General features: G+C 56.6%; 1 protein-coding gene across 3 annotated transcripts in view; it reads left to right on the forward strand.

Annotated features, from left to right (window-relative positions):
- LOC134561548 (receptor-type tyrosine-protein phosphatase V-like) overlaps positions 1-13,640 on the forward strand; it is a 38,054-nt gene that overhangs the window by 19,693 nt on the left and 4,721 nt on the right. For 2 of the 3 annotated variants that reach the window (XM_063418663.1, XM_063418664.1), the window contains 15 exons: positions 4,865-4,932; positions 5,285-5,411; positions 5,705-5,752; positions 6,150-6,243; positions 7,092-7,182; positions 7,677-7,753; positions 8,581-8,715; positions 9,231-9,353; positions 9,813-9,973; positions 10,343-10,478; positions 10,951-11,030; positions 11,721-11,808; positions 12,251-12,341; positions 12,974-13,050; positions 13,357-13,491. In XM_063418663.1, the coding sequence (XP_063274733.1) occupies positions 4,865-4,932; positions 5,285-5,411; positions 5,705-5,752; positions 6,150-6,243; positions 7,092-7,182; positions 7,677-7,753; positions 8,581-8,715; positions 9,231-9,353; positions 9,813-9,973; positions 10,343-10,478; positions 10,951-11,030; positions 11,721-11,808; positions 12,251-12,341; positions 12,974-13,050; positions 13,357-13,491 (1,531 nt within the window). Of the gene's footprint in view, positions 1-4,864; positions 4,933-5,284; positions 5,412-5,704; positions 5,753-6,149; positions 6,244-7,091; positions 7,183-7,676; positions 7,754-8,580; positions 8,716-9,230; positions 9,354-9,812; positions 9,974-10,342; positions 10,479-10,950; positions 11,031-11,720; positions 11,909-12,250; positions 12,342-12,973; positions 13,051-13,356; positions 13,492-13,640 lie in introns of those variants that run through there. The other variant, XM_063418665.1, reaches the window with a different exon arrangement.

Raw genomic sequence — 13,640 nt, forward strand, 5'->3', positions numbered from 1 at the left:
AATTTAGCAGCTCACAGTTTCATCAAATGGGGACCATATCCACAGGCATTTCTCTGATCCTCTAGAACCTGGAAGGTTATCCCATTTCACTTTAAAGAAACTTGCAGCAAGGATGGATGATGGTGATAAAGACATTAAGGGCATTAGGAAAAAAGAATGAAAGTCCATGGGAGAGTGTGTGCATGAGAGAGCTTCCCTTTCCACTAGGAATAAAGGGAGAATTAAATCTGCCAGCCCTTCCCTAAATCTGCCAGCCCTTCCCTTCCCTTCCCTTCCCTTCCCTTCCCTTCCCTTCCCTTCCCTTCCCTTCCCTTCCCTTCCCTTCCCTTCCCTTCCCTTCCCTTCCCTTCCCTTCCCTTCCCTTCCCTTCCCTTCCCTTCCCTTCCCTTCCCTTCCCTTCCCTTCCCGCACCTTCCCTTCCCTTCCCGCACCTTCCCTTCCCTTCCCTTCCCTTCCCTTCCCTTCCCTTCCCTTCCCTTCCCTTCCCTTCCCTTCCCTTCCCTTCCCTTCCCTTCCCTTCCCTTCCCTTCCCTTCCCTTCCCTTCCCTTCCCTTCCCTTCCCTTCCCTTCCCTTCCCTTCCCTTCCCTTCCCTTCCCTTCCCGCACCTTCCCGCACCTTCCCGCACCTTCCCGCACCTTCCCGCACCTTCCCGCACCTTCCCGCACCTTCCCTTCCCTTCCCGCACCTTCCCTTCCCGCACCTTCCCTTCCCTTCCCTTCCCTTCCCTTCCCTTCCCTTCCCTTCCCTTCCCTTCCCTTCCCTTCCCTTCCCTTCCCTTCCCTTCCCTTCCCTTCCCTTCCCTTCCCTTCCCTTCCCTTCCCTTCCCTTCCCTTCCCTTCCCTTCCCTTCCCTTCCCTTCCCTTCCCTTCCCTTCCCTTCCCTTCCCTTCCCTTCCCTTCCCTTCCCTTCCCTTCCCTTCCCTTCCCTTCCCTTCCCTTCCCTTCCCTTCCCTTCCCTTCCCTTCCCTTCCCGCACCTTCCCGCACCTTCCCTTCCCTTCCCGCACCTTCCCTTCCCGCACCTTCCCTTCCCTTCCCGCACCTTCCCTTCCCGCACCTTCCCTTCCCTTCCCTTCCCTTCCCTTCCCTTCCCTTCCCTTCCCTTCCCTTCCCTTCCCTTCCCTTCCCTTCCCTTCCCTTCCCTTCCCTTCCCTTCCCTTCCCTTCCCTTCCCTTCCCTTCCCTTCCCTTCCCGCACCTTCCCTTCCCGCACCTTCCCTTCCCGCACCTTCCCTTCCCTTCCCTTCCCTTCCCTTCCCTTCCCTTCCCTTCCCTTCCCTTCCCTTCCCTTCCCTTCCCTTCCCTTCCCTTCCCTTCCCTTCCCTTCCCTTCCCTTCCCTTCCCTTCCCTTCCCTTCCCTTCCCTTCCCTTCCCTTCCCTTCCCTTCCCTTCCCTTCCCTTCCCTTCCCTTCCCTTCCCTTCCCTTCCCTTCCCTTCCCGCACCTTCCCGCACCTTCCCGCACCTTCCCTTCCCGCACCTTCCCTTCCCGCACCTTCCCTTCCCGCACCTTCCCTTCCCGCACCTTCCCTTCCCGCACCTTCCCTTCCCGCACCTTCCCTTCCCTTCCCTTCCCTTCCCTTCCCTTCCCTTCCCTTCCCTTCCCTTCCCTTCCCTTCCCTTCCCTTCCCTTCCCTTCCCTTCCCTTCCCTTCCCTTCCCTTCCCTTCCCTTCCCTTCCCTTCCCTTCCCTTCCCTTCCCTTCCCTTCCCTTCCCTTCCCTTCCCTTCCCTTCCCTTCCCTTCCCTTCCCTTCCCTTCCCTTCCCTTCCCTTCCCTTCCCTTCCCTTCCCTTCCCTTCCCTTCCCTTCCCTTCCCTTCCCTTCCCTTCCCCTTCCCTTCCCTTCCCTTCCCTTCCCTTCCCTTCCCTTCCCTTCCCTTCCCTTCCCTTCCCTTCCCTTCCCTTCCCTTCCCTTCCCTTCCCTTCCCTTCCCTTCCCGCACCTTCCCGCACCTTCCCGCACCTTCCCGCACCTTCCCGCACCTTCCCTTCCCTTCCCTTCCCGCACCTTCCCTTCCCGCACCTTCCCTTCCCGCACCTTCCCTTCCCTTCCCGCACCTTCCCTTCCCTTCCCGCACCTTCCCTTCCCTTCCCTTCCCTTCCCTTCCCGCACCTTCCCTTCCCGCACCTTCCCTTCCCTTCCCGCACCTTTCCTTCCCGCACCTTCCCTTCCCGCACCTTCCCTTCCCGCACCTTCCCTTCCCGCACCTTCCCTTCCCTTCCCGCACCTTCCCTTCCCGCACCTTCCCTTCCCGCACCTTCCCTTCCCGCACCTTCCCGCACCTTCCCTTCCCGCACCTTCCCGCACCTTCCCTTCCCGCACCTTCCCGCACCTTCCCTTCCCGCACCTTCCCGCACCTTCCCGCACCTTCCCGCACCTTCCCTTCCCGCACCTTCCCTTCCCGCACCTTCCCGCACCTTCCCGCACCTTCCCGCACCTTCCCTTCCCGCACCTTCCCTTCCCGCACCTTCCCTTCCCTTCCCGCACCTTCCTGCACCTTCCCTTCCCTTCCCTTCCTTCCCTTCCCTTCCCTTCCCTTCCCTTCCCTTCCCTTCCCTTCCCTTCCCTTCCCTTCCCTTCCCTTCCCTTCCCTTCCCTTCCCTTCCCTTCCCTTCCCTTCCCTTCCCTTCCCTTCCCTTCCCTTCCCTTCCCTTCCCTTCCCTTCCCTTCCCTTCCCTTCCCTTCCCTTCCCTTCCCTTCCCTTCCCTTCCCGCACCTTCCCGCACCTTCCCGCACCTTCCCTTCCCTTCCCGCACCTTCCCTTCCCTTCCCGCACCTTCCCTTCCCTTCCCTTCCCTTCCCTTCCCTTCCCTTCCCTTCCCTTCCCTTCCCTTCCCTTCCCTTCCCTTCCCTTCCCTTCCCTTCCCTTCCCTTCCCTTCCCTTCCCTTCCCTTCCCTTCCCTTCCCTTCCCTTCCCTTCCCTTCCCTTCCCTTCCCTTCCCTTCCCTTCCCTTCCCTTCCCGCACCTTCCCGCACCTTCCCTTCCCTTCCCGCACCTTCCCTTCCCGCACCTTCCCTTCCCGCACCTTCCCGCACCTTCCCGCACCTTCCCGCACCTTCTTCATTCTCACTACTGTTCTATGTGCAGACATAGAAAACCTTAACTGATTCTTGCTGAGTTGCTTTATATTCACACCTGTGCCAAACAGGGGCTCACAAGTTGCTGGTTAGGACAGCACTGGCCCAGATTGGTGGTGACATCCAGGGAGTGGGAAATGGCTGTTTTTCCCAGGGGAAAAAAAAGGGGGAGGGGGAGTTTCCAGAAAGCCACTGCCTTGGAAATTCCAGCCAGAGTGGGGTGATCAAGAGCAGAGAGCAGTTCTGGTGTGCTGTGTTACCCTGCCTGGCAGGAGAATGGCTGACAGTGCATTCCCATCCCGTGTCCATCTCCTGTCCATGCCAGGTCCCTGGGCTGGCATGGGGACCTCAGAAGGGTTTGGGGACTGATCACCCACAGAGACAGATCAAATCTGTCTGTGCTGTATTGCTCGTGCCTCACCCTCAGGTGTGGCAGGGCAGGGTTTGCTGGTTCACCCCTCAGCCTCAGCTCTGGAGGGATAGAGAAGGGTCAGCTGGAGATGGAGAGGGAACAGCAGGGCAGAGGCCTTGACCAAGGTCTGTCAGGAGCCTGGAGGGGAATTCAACAGCAGCACAGTCACACCAGGACAGCCCCACACCCAGGCACTGCTGAGCCAAGCACAGGCTCTGTACCTGCCCCACCACTTCCAGTTTTCACTGCAGCAGGGACATCCTGTGGGGGAGCAGCTTATCCAGGGACATCAGGCCCTGTCATTACTCCACCTGCCATGATTCCATAACATGAGTCAATAGCATGGACTGAACTGTCCAGTTATTCAGGAATAGAAGGTACTTTTACACCACAGCTTTCTTACTTTTACACCACAGCTTTCTTTCAGTTTGGCTGCCCTAAACAACCTAAATGTTCTCAGTACAAACAGCACTTGACCTAAATATCCTAAATATCTGACCTCAATATCTTAAATATCCAGCCTAAATATCCTCAGTACATAGAACACTCAGCCTAAATATCCAACCTAAATATCCGCAGTAGACTGTGCTGCTAAGGTAATGATTATTAGGGTGGTGAAAAACTGACAGCTCATTCCCACTCAGAATTTCTGTTCTTGTTTCCCATCTTTCAGTGAGTTATTTATCCACAATCTTTCATGCCATGGCATCTGCAGGCTCAGTTTTCAAAGGAGGGCTGTGCCCTGGCAGCCGGGTGTGGGGTGCTGCCAGAAGGGACACACACAGTCAAACAAACTCTTAGCTGCTCCAGTGCTACCTTTATAAGCTTTGGCTTGCATTTAGGGCACAAGAAAGGGCCCTTCCAAGTCACCTGCTCAGAGGAGAGCTGTGGGCATTGGTGTGCCTGCTGCCAGGAGGGGGGCGAGGGACAGATCTCCAGGGAAGGGGATGCACCAGCCATTTGTGTGTGTGTGCAAGGAGGGTCTGGGTCAGGGCTCAGCCTCTTCCAGCTGAAATGCTTCTGTGTCAAACAGGGCTCAGCTCTTTCCTGTCAACCCCGTTAACCAGCTAACATGAACTATATGTTTTTAATTTTTTGTGCCCTGTAAGAGACCAGGCACTACCTTTCTCCGCAGGTAACTCTTTGGAGGAGAGCTGCTTCCCATTTGTGCTTTCTGAACAATTTCTCATGCTTTCCCAAGTGGGTCAAACTTGTCCAAGAGGCAGAAAAGGGACGAAAGATCATTTCCACACATCCCCTAAATCCATAACAGAAAGCCAGCTTTTTCCAGGCAGCAGTCCTGTTCCCCTGGGTGCTGGATTGTTTGTGCTGTGCTTAGCTCAGGCTGTCCCTGACACAGGACTCTGCTTTGCCTTTAGGTTCAGCATTGCTGCCTTCACCAAATATGACCCAGTAGCCCCTGCTGTGACATTCACCATGTTCTCAGGTAAGCTGGAGAGGAGCATCTTCCCTGACTGTGTAGCTTAGAGGGAATGAACAGCCAGAGGGAGCTCATAGGCTATAGTAAATACAGTAAATACAATAAATGCAGCCATATATCATGGAATTATAAAATAGTTTGGGTTGGAAGGGACCTTAAAGCTCATATAGCTCCTCTCCCTGCCATGGGCAGGGACACCTTCCACTATCCAAGGCTGCTCCAAGCTCTCTCCAGCCTGGCCTTGGACACTTCCAGGGGTGGGGCAGCTTCTCTGGGCACCCTGTGCAGGGCCTCCCCACCCTCATCATAAAAAACTCTTTTACTGGTTCTTCTCTCTATGCTCTCTTTTTAATTCCAGCTGCTGGATCCAGTGCAGACACAGCTCCACTCTCAATGCCAATAATCGCAGGAATCATTGTGGGATTTCTTTTGACACTTGCAGCTGTTTTTGCTTTGGTTTACTGGAAACAGCTCAAAGCAAAGAGGTGAGCATGAGCCATATCTTACCTCTTGAGTGCTGATGCCCAATCTTCAGTAGCAAGCCTGGAGGAGAGCAGGGAGAGAGGATAAAAAGAGACTTAAACTAGCACGTGGGCTGGTGGAATTGTGCCTGGCAAGCTCAGAAGCCAAAGGCAGAGAGAGCAGCTGCCCATGTGCAGTTAAGTCACAAAACCCTCAAGGTGTGCAAGGCAGTGTGCCTGCTGGTGGTACACAATACCTCATGGCATTGATCTCTGCACTGCAGGCAAAAGTAACAGCTCCTGTGCTTTGATTCTAGAACCAAGAAGAGCAGCCCACCCCAGGAAATGGTGACCTACAGCTTGAGGTGAGTGCTGCAGTCTGCCTTCTGTATGGCCCCACTGCAGCTCCCACCATCCTTTACCTACTTCCTTTTTCATGCTTTGACTCAGCAAAAATCCAACTGTCTCTTCTCCTCAGTTATTTTATAAATCAGTCTTTCCCAAGTTCATTCCAAGCTCCATTCCAAGTCAATGCATTGTCTACAGCTCCTCTGCGAGTTTCTGCAGCAGAATATTCTCATCACCCTGCAATATTTAAACTGTTGGACCCTCCTCCCTGGGCAGTGGGGTGGGCTGCAGACCATCCCTGTGTGCCTCCAGTACCACAGGTCTCATGGCTGGGCTGTCTCAGTGGCCCCTGACTGCCTGGCCAGGCCTCCCAGTAACTCAGGCAAGTTTTCCTCTGGACTTCGTTTCTTGCAGAAATGTGCACCGGCCAGTTCCGCTGCAGAACTTCAAGCAGTACTATGAGATGAAGACAGCAAATGCTAACCACGCTTTTTTCCAGGAGTTTGAGGTGAGGTGAGACCCCTCTAGAGGTGGCACTTCGTTTCTCCACTCGGTGGCTCATGCTTTGGGTGTCCAGTGTGGACTCCAGGGATGGTCACCCATCTCCAGCCATCTCACCCACCCTGTGAAGCAGCCTTGGAGGCCAAAGATTGGATGGACTAAATGATAAACAGTTGCTTTGCTTAAAACCTGTTTTGTTCAAGTTCTGATCAAAACCCCTGTGGCATGAGGTGAACCAGGACAGAGCAGAGTGTCTCAGCCCTGTCTCACCTCAGACTGGAGGTGAAGGTGACAGAGGTGGTGATGAGAACCACCCTGACAGTGTTAGAAAAGAGCCTGCAGCCAGAGGGAAGATCAAGGAGCAATCTCAGACCTCCAGGGTCAGGCTGTAAGCTTCACCTCGGGCTGCCTTCCCTGGCTCCCACTGCCAACATCTGCAGCCTCTGGACTGTTCTGCTGCAGCATCTTCAAATTCCTATCAGCAATTTCAAACCCTCCTCAGGTCACCCTTTTCTGGCTTCTTGAGTGAGGACAGGGGCAGAAGCAGATGCAGCACAAGATATTTCTGTTTGCTCAGCAGAAAATCCTCTGAGCTTTGGGGTAGATTTCCTGGGCTTTTTCCCCTAGTTCTTGTGCTTTTCTTTTAAATATGAACACTGCTGTTGGAAGAGGCAGTGGGTAAAGCCAGCATGGCTCAGAGTGCACAGGCCACATGAGGGAGGAGTGGAGCAGTTCTCTGTGTGAGGATAATCCTCTTTACCCTCAAGACAGAGCCACTGGCCATGAGCAGGGAGCTGAGCTGACCAGGAGTTCTCCAGAGGAATGTTTGTGCTTATCTTTTCCTTTGTCCCACAGGAGCTGAAGGAAGTTGGGAAGGAGCAGTCGAAGGTGGAGGCTGAGCTCCCAGCAAATGTCTCCAAGAACAGATATGCCCATGTGTTGCCCTGTAAGTGCTGTCTCCTCCCTTCTCCCCTAGCATCCAGGGTGGGAGCTCACAGGGCAGTGTTTAAGGACAGGCTCACCTTGCATCGCTGCCAGGGTCAGTGCCTGGCTCCTTTCCTGGGAGCAGGACTCCTGAAATGGGCCTCAGTTTCCATTTTCCTGCTGGAGACTCAAGGCCTAATAATTGAGCCAGGGCTAAGCCACCATCCTCCCCAGCTCCTGCAGCGGGCCCATGGGTGAGCCCAGCTCAGGATGGGTCCCACCAGGAGACCAGAGGGGATCCGTGAGCTTCACTGATGGGCCTCATGACCCCAGCTCTGTTTCCCAGTCCCCTGCTAGCCCAGCTGGCAGGCAGTGCTCACCTCTCTGGGGAGAAGGTGCCTGGCAGAGCACAGAGCCTCCCTGCTGGAGCTGCTGAGGCCTCTCCCAGGGTCAGCCAGGTGGCCCTGTCCTGGTGCAGGGCTGCCTTGGGGCTCACCTGTGTGTGGTCTCTTTCAGATGATCACTCTCGGGTCAAGCTGAGCCAGCTGGGGGAGGATCCACACTCAGACTACATCAATGCCAACTTCCTGCCTGTGAGTGCACACTTTGCCTTCCCCACCTGTGGCCACAGGGCACCATCACAGAAACTCTGCCTGGGTGGAGGCAGAGGGTCTCCTTCTGTGAGAGCTGCTGGGCATGAGATGCTGGTGAAAGCACAGCTGGCACAGGCCAGTGAGATGCTGGGGGAAGGTGGAGATGTGTGGTTGCCCTTAGCAGGCGTTGATGGAGCCTGTGAGATGGCAAATGCTGTGATGCAGAGGTGTGAGTGTGGGAAGACTGGCAAGGCTCTCTGCTTTCTTCTCATGGACTGTCTATCCTCTTCCATCACCTCCCAGCTTACTGCCCTGTCTCTCTGCCTTCTCTTTTTCCTTCTGGTCTGTGCAGCTGCATTTGAACCACCCTGGAGCTGTGCCTTCATCCCCCATCTGGGAGGTGTTCCCAGGTAACAGGCGGGGCACACAGCATGCATGTGCTGTTCTGTAGATCTGTGTGTCCAAGGGCAAAGAAATACCCTGAGACCCTGCATGCTCACCCTGCCCTCAGCAGTGAAGGGGAAGCACAGAGATGACCCAGAGCTGTCTTTCTCTGGTTAGACTGAATGAGGAACTGCATGGAGGGAAATGCTGTGGGTCACTTTATGCCAAATATGTGGAAAGTGTATGCTGGGCAGCTCATGCTTTCTGTGAAATCAGCTGCTTCTGAGATCAGCTGCCTGGAAAGTGTGCCCATGTGGGCTGAGGGCAACAGGAATTTCTCCTTCTACCACAAAAAAACTCCAGGCACTGACTGGTCCCAGGGCAGGACCCACCTGCCTTGGCAGCGTGCTAACTCATCTTGCTCTTGTCTGCCTCTTGCTCAGGGCTACACATCCCAGCAGGAGTTCATCGCCACCCAGGGGCCTCTAAAGAAAACCATAGAGGACTTCTGGAGGCTGGTGTGGGAGCAGAACGTCTGCAATATCATCATGTTGACAGTGTGCATGGAGAATGGGCGGGTAGGTCGGTGCCAACCCCAGCCCAGCCCAGAGCTGGGTCTGTGTCCTCCACAAAACCCCTACTCTGATATGGCTCCAGGATGAGCACAATCCATACAGCTGCCCTAACAGGTAGTTTGGGGGAAGAGAGGCTGATCTATGCAGCTCAGCTTGGGGCAGGAGCTTAGCTAGGACCATGCCCACCACCGTCAGATATTTCTGTAGAATCTGAAAATGCCATGTCCTCTGGGTGAGCCACCTCATATGGACACTCATATGGACATATGGACTGTTCCTCCAGTCTCTGGGGGTGATGAGACCCACATAGGTCCTTTTTTCTAGGGGAGGCTGAGATTCAAATGACAGGGCTGGGAGGGAGAGCTGTGCAAAGCTCCCCATGGGAAGGGGAAACACCCCTGCCTGCTCCCCAAGACCTGTTCTGGCTCCCTCACAGCTGCAGCTCTCTAGATGCTCCCTGGGAGCCAGAAGATCACCTGGTCCCTCTCTGGCCTCACTGGGACCCTGTCGTGCTCTAGGTCCTGTGTGATCATTACTGGCCATCAGAATCTGCCCCAGTGTCCTATGGGCAGGTGCGGGTGCACCTGCTGATGCAGAGCAGCTCCGAGGAGTGGACTGTACGGGAGTTCAAGCTGTGGCACGTGAGTTCAGTCACCAGGGCATGTGGAGACCAGCTGGGGCTGTGGGGTAGGCACTGGCATTTCTCCTCAGCGCTGGTGGCACCTTTGCCTGCCACCTGTGGGACTCAGGGAAGATCCAAGCCCTGAGGAGCTGTCTGCCCCTTCAGATGGGTGACACGGGGGTGTCCAGCACGTGCCATGCTGCTCTCCATCCTTCCTCTCTCATTTCCATGTCCCTGCAGTGGGACAGCCTGCACTTTCCAGGGCATGTTCCCTGGCAGTCAAAGGCAGGTGTCCTGCCTCCCACCTCCACAGGGGCCTGTGGGGGAGGCTGGAGGAGCAGAAGCCACCAGGCAGTGCAGACCTGACGCTGGCTGTTCCCTGCAGCTGAGCCAGGTGTCCCCAAGTCCCCAGGTGCTGGCAGGGCTGCAGGGTGAGCCTGCCTCGGGGGGCTGCACACCCATCCCCATGCCCCTGCAGGAGGGTCTGCGGGCAGAGCGCTTCGTGTCCCACCTGCACTACACAGCATGGCCCGACCACGGCATCCCCGAGTCCACCACGTCCATCATGGCCTTCCGGGAGCTGGTCCAGGAGCACATCCAGAGCACCAAGGACGCAGGACCGACCCTCGTGCACTGCAGGTGAGGCTCTGCCCCACGGGGGGGGTGGGAGGGGACGGTGGAGAGAGCAGGGGGAATGAGGGTCCTACTTGTGCACAGACTGTGAGGGAAAGTAGTACCCAGGAGACACAGCTGCTCTGTGGAGGCTCCTGCTGGGGTGGGGAGGAGTACAGCTCTGCTGGCAGCCTGCCCCCAGGGCGTGGGGCAGGGGGAGATGGTCAGCACCCACACAGGGCAGCCCAAAAGGCTCCTCAGCCCCTTACCCTGCTGGGACCAGTGCCTGGGTGTGCTGGGGCAGTGCCCCCTCTTTGGGGGCACGTCCAGTAGCAGCAGGGAGCCCGTGGGCTGTGGTGTCAGGCCTTGTTTAAGCCTTGCTGTCTGTGCTCTCAGTGCTGGCGTGGGCCGCACGGGCACCTTCATTGCCCTGGACCGGCTGCTGCAGCAGATGAAGCAGGAGAAGGTGGTGGACATTTTCGGGGTTGTGTACGCCTTGCGCATGAACCGGTACCTGATGATTCAGACGCTGGTGAGATCTCTGTTCCCTCTTTCCCCTGGCACCTCACTTCATTCCCTTGCAGTTCACAGGGCTGGCAGCTGGATGAGCTGGCTGGCCAGCCCCAGCACCCCCAGGCTCCTCAGCCTGTCAGTGTGTCATCCTGCTGCTGAAAGCAGCAGCTCAGCTGGAGTGGAAATTGCTGGGGGGGTCTTTGGCTGCTTCATGCCCTGCTAGACCCACAACAGCAACATCCAGAGCTTCAGAGACCTCCCAGGAGGCTCAGAAACACCCCAGAGCACTGAGGAACAGGATCAGGTCCTTTGCAGGCAATTCTTAGCTCACACGATGCTGTTGGTCTGTGATGCTCCACAGTCTCTCCTATCTCCAGTGCTTGGGGCTGGCACAAGGTGTCAGAATTGCCCTTCAGGACAGAGACCGTACCCACCCTCTCGTGCTGTCTCTGCAGTGACAGTCTGTGTTGCTGTCTGCCTTTGCCTTCCAGTCCCAGTACATTTTCCTGCACAGCTGCATTCTGGAGAAGATCTTGGAGGAACCTCTCCTGGATTTATCAGGGACAGAGAGGTAAGGACTTGCTGTGCTTTGCCACCCTGATCCAGAACCCCTCCCAGTAAGCCTTGGCTCCAGAATAGGAACACAGGGAAGCCCAGCCATCCCACCTGGTACTGTGAGTGGGGTCAGCACAGGGTGGGTTGTTCCTGCAGCATGGGGAGCTCAGCACAGAACAAAGTGCAGTCTGCCAGGTACACCAATGCCAGAGACCAATGCAGAGCTATGCTGGGAAAGGCATTTCCCTCAGCCTCTGGCTTCCCAGCCCACAGCCATGCCCTAGAGATATGTAAGAACTGGAAAGGCTCATGGCAGCTGGGTGGCCTTGGGACGTCCCTCCTAATGGAGGCCAAGAGGACGGGGCACGGTCCAGCTGGGCATGGCTTTGACCACCTAGCCCATTGTCTTGGGGCTACATCTGGAGGTCATGCACTTGTCTTTGTGGTCAGATTGTCTCCTCCCTCATGCAGCACAGGATGTCCCTGTCCTTGCAGCCTCTTGGGAATGAGCTCTGGGCTGTGTTACTCCTGAGACCTGCCTCTGTCTAGGGGAGAGCAGGTTGTCTCAGGCCAGAGCTGGGCTGGGAGCCTGGGAGACCCCTGGCATTTGAGGAGTGAACAGGAGCCCTGTCCCCCTGCTGTAGACACAGCCTGGGTGCTGCTGAATGAGCTCAGCCTCACCATTATGCCCCGGCTCTCTCCCCAGGTCCTGCCCCATCCCACTGAAGAGCTTTGCCCAGCACTATGCCCAGAAGGCAGCCAAGTCCCACATGGGCTTCCTGAGGGAGTACGAGGTGAGAGCTGTCCTGGGCAGGTGCAGGGAGTGCTGCCATGGCTGTATGTGCTGAGGGGACCTGGGGAGTGATTGAACCTGCTCGGGCTGGAGGACACCCCGTAAGTGCCTCCTGAGTGGCTCCCATGCCTCAGTTTCCTGGGTGTTCTGGCAGTGACCCCTCTCCACGGCATTGCATGCCCAGGCACACAGCTCCCTCGTGCATTCTGCACTGGCCAGGGTCTATCCAGCACCCACTCCTTTCCCAGGTCCCTGCCTGGACAGCAGCAGCCCTCTCCTGACAGCATAGCACGGCCCTGGCAGTGCACTCCAGAGCTGCTCTCGTGGCACTCCTGCTCAGGCTCCTGCATGTGCAGCCTTGACCCCTCTCTGCCGAGCCCCGGCTCCTTCTGCTCCTCACCCTTCCTGCTCACTGCCTCCTCCACTCTCTCTCGCCCTGGCAGGCCCTCCTGGAGGTTGTCAAGGAGGAAGCCAGCTCTGCATCACCATCTTCAGGCAGCCAGCAGACACGGCCCTCCTCCAGCATCCTGCCGTGTAAGTTCTGTGACACCTTGCATCCTCTTCCTTCCTGTTCATTTTCCTTCTGTGTGGAGCCAGGCTGGACCAGGGCCAGCAGTCCACAGCATAAGAAAATATTTTGAGACTTTGGTGACTGCCCCAGAAGGTTACAGAGGTGTTTGGGATGGAGCACATGGTGTTTGGGACTGGGATAGGTGGGTTTGCTCAGCCTGGAGAGGGCAAAGGGGAGATCTTATTGCTGTTTTCAGCTGCCTGTAAGAAGGCTCAGGGAAGACATGGTGTGCCATGGAGGGACAAGAGACAAGAGGGATGATTTGGGAGGGTAATCCAACTCAGTAGAAGGAACAGTGAACTTCATGAAGGTCAAACACTGGAGCAGAGGCCCAGAGCTCCTGTAGGCTCTCCCTCCTTGGAGAGAGGCAGATGTCCATTGGCTCAGACACTGAGTGCCTGCACTACAGGAGCTTGGGATAGAGACCTGTCCTTTGGGAACCAAGATCCACAGGCTGGAGATGAGCACTGCAGAAGGGAGTGCCTTTGCCAAGAAATGGTGAAGGAAGGATTGGATTTGTGTGTCAATCAGTTCTGCAAAACCTGTTTGAGCTCCAGGCTGCCGTGAATCCCCCCAGCTCCCTCTTACTTTGCAGACGATCGCTCCAGAGTGAAGTTTTCCCTGCTGGAGCAGGGCCCTTTCTCAGGACTGCTGCAGGTGTGGCGTGTCCCGGTGAGTCCCAGCCCCAGCAGCAACGCCCGCCCTGTGCCTGGGTCCCCCCTCCTGGCTGTGCTCCTGTGCCTGGGTCCTGCACTGCCCTGCTGGTCTCTGTCACTGGGATCCTGTGTGGAGGAGAGGGGATTGCAGGACTGAGGACATCCCTTCCCTTGCCTGCCCAGTTTGAGCTGTCCTCATGTGCCTTCCTCAATGCTTTCTCTTCTCTCCCTGCCTCCTGACCTGCTGAGCTCTCTTCTCTTCCTGACCACCCCTGCAGCCACCTGGGCCAACAGGAGAGAAACATTCTCATTCCCCACCCAGGGCTGCAGCTCCAGCAGGGACTACCTGGCTGTCCATGGCCCTGACAAGCTGACCATGGAGGACTTCTGGACCCTGGTGTGGGAGCAGGATGTTCACACAATCCTAACACTTCTCCCATGGCAGGAGAAGGGGGAGGTAAGGCACTGTGCCCACCTGTGCCATGGCAGAGTGGGAATCTGTTCAGTGGAGCTGGAACCAGCAGAGCCCTCGAAACTCTTCACCGCCTCCTGAGCCCTGGGTGCAGATCCAGCTTAGTTAAAGCTGGACCTTTCCTGTGTCCAGGT

Source organism: Prinia subflava, chromosome 23 (genome assembly GCF_021018805.1).
Source record: "Prinia subflava isolate CZ2003 ecotype Zambia chromosome 23, Cam_Psub_1.2, whole genome shotgun sequence".
Taxonomy (NCBI): Eukaryota; Metazoa; Chordata; class Aves; order Passeriformes; family Cisticolidae; genus Prinia; species Prinia subflava.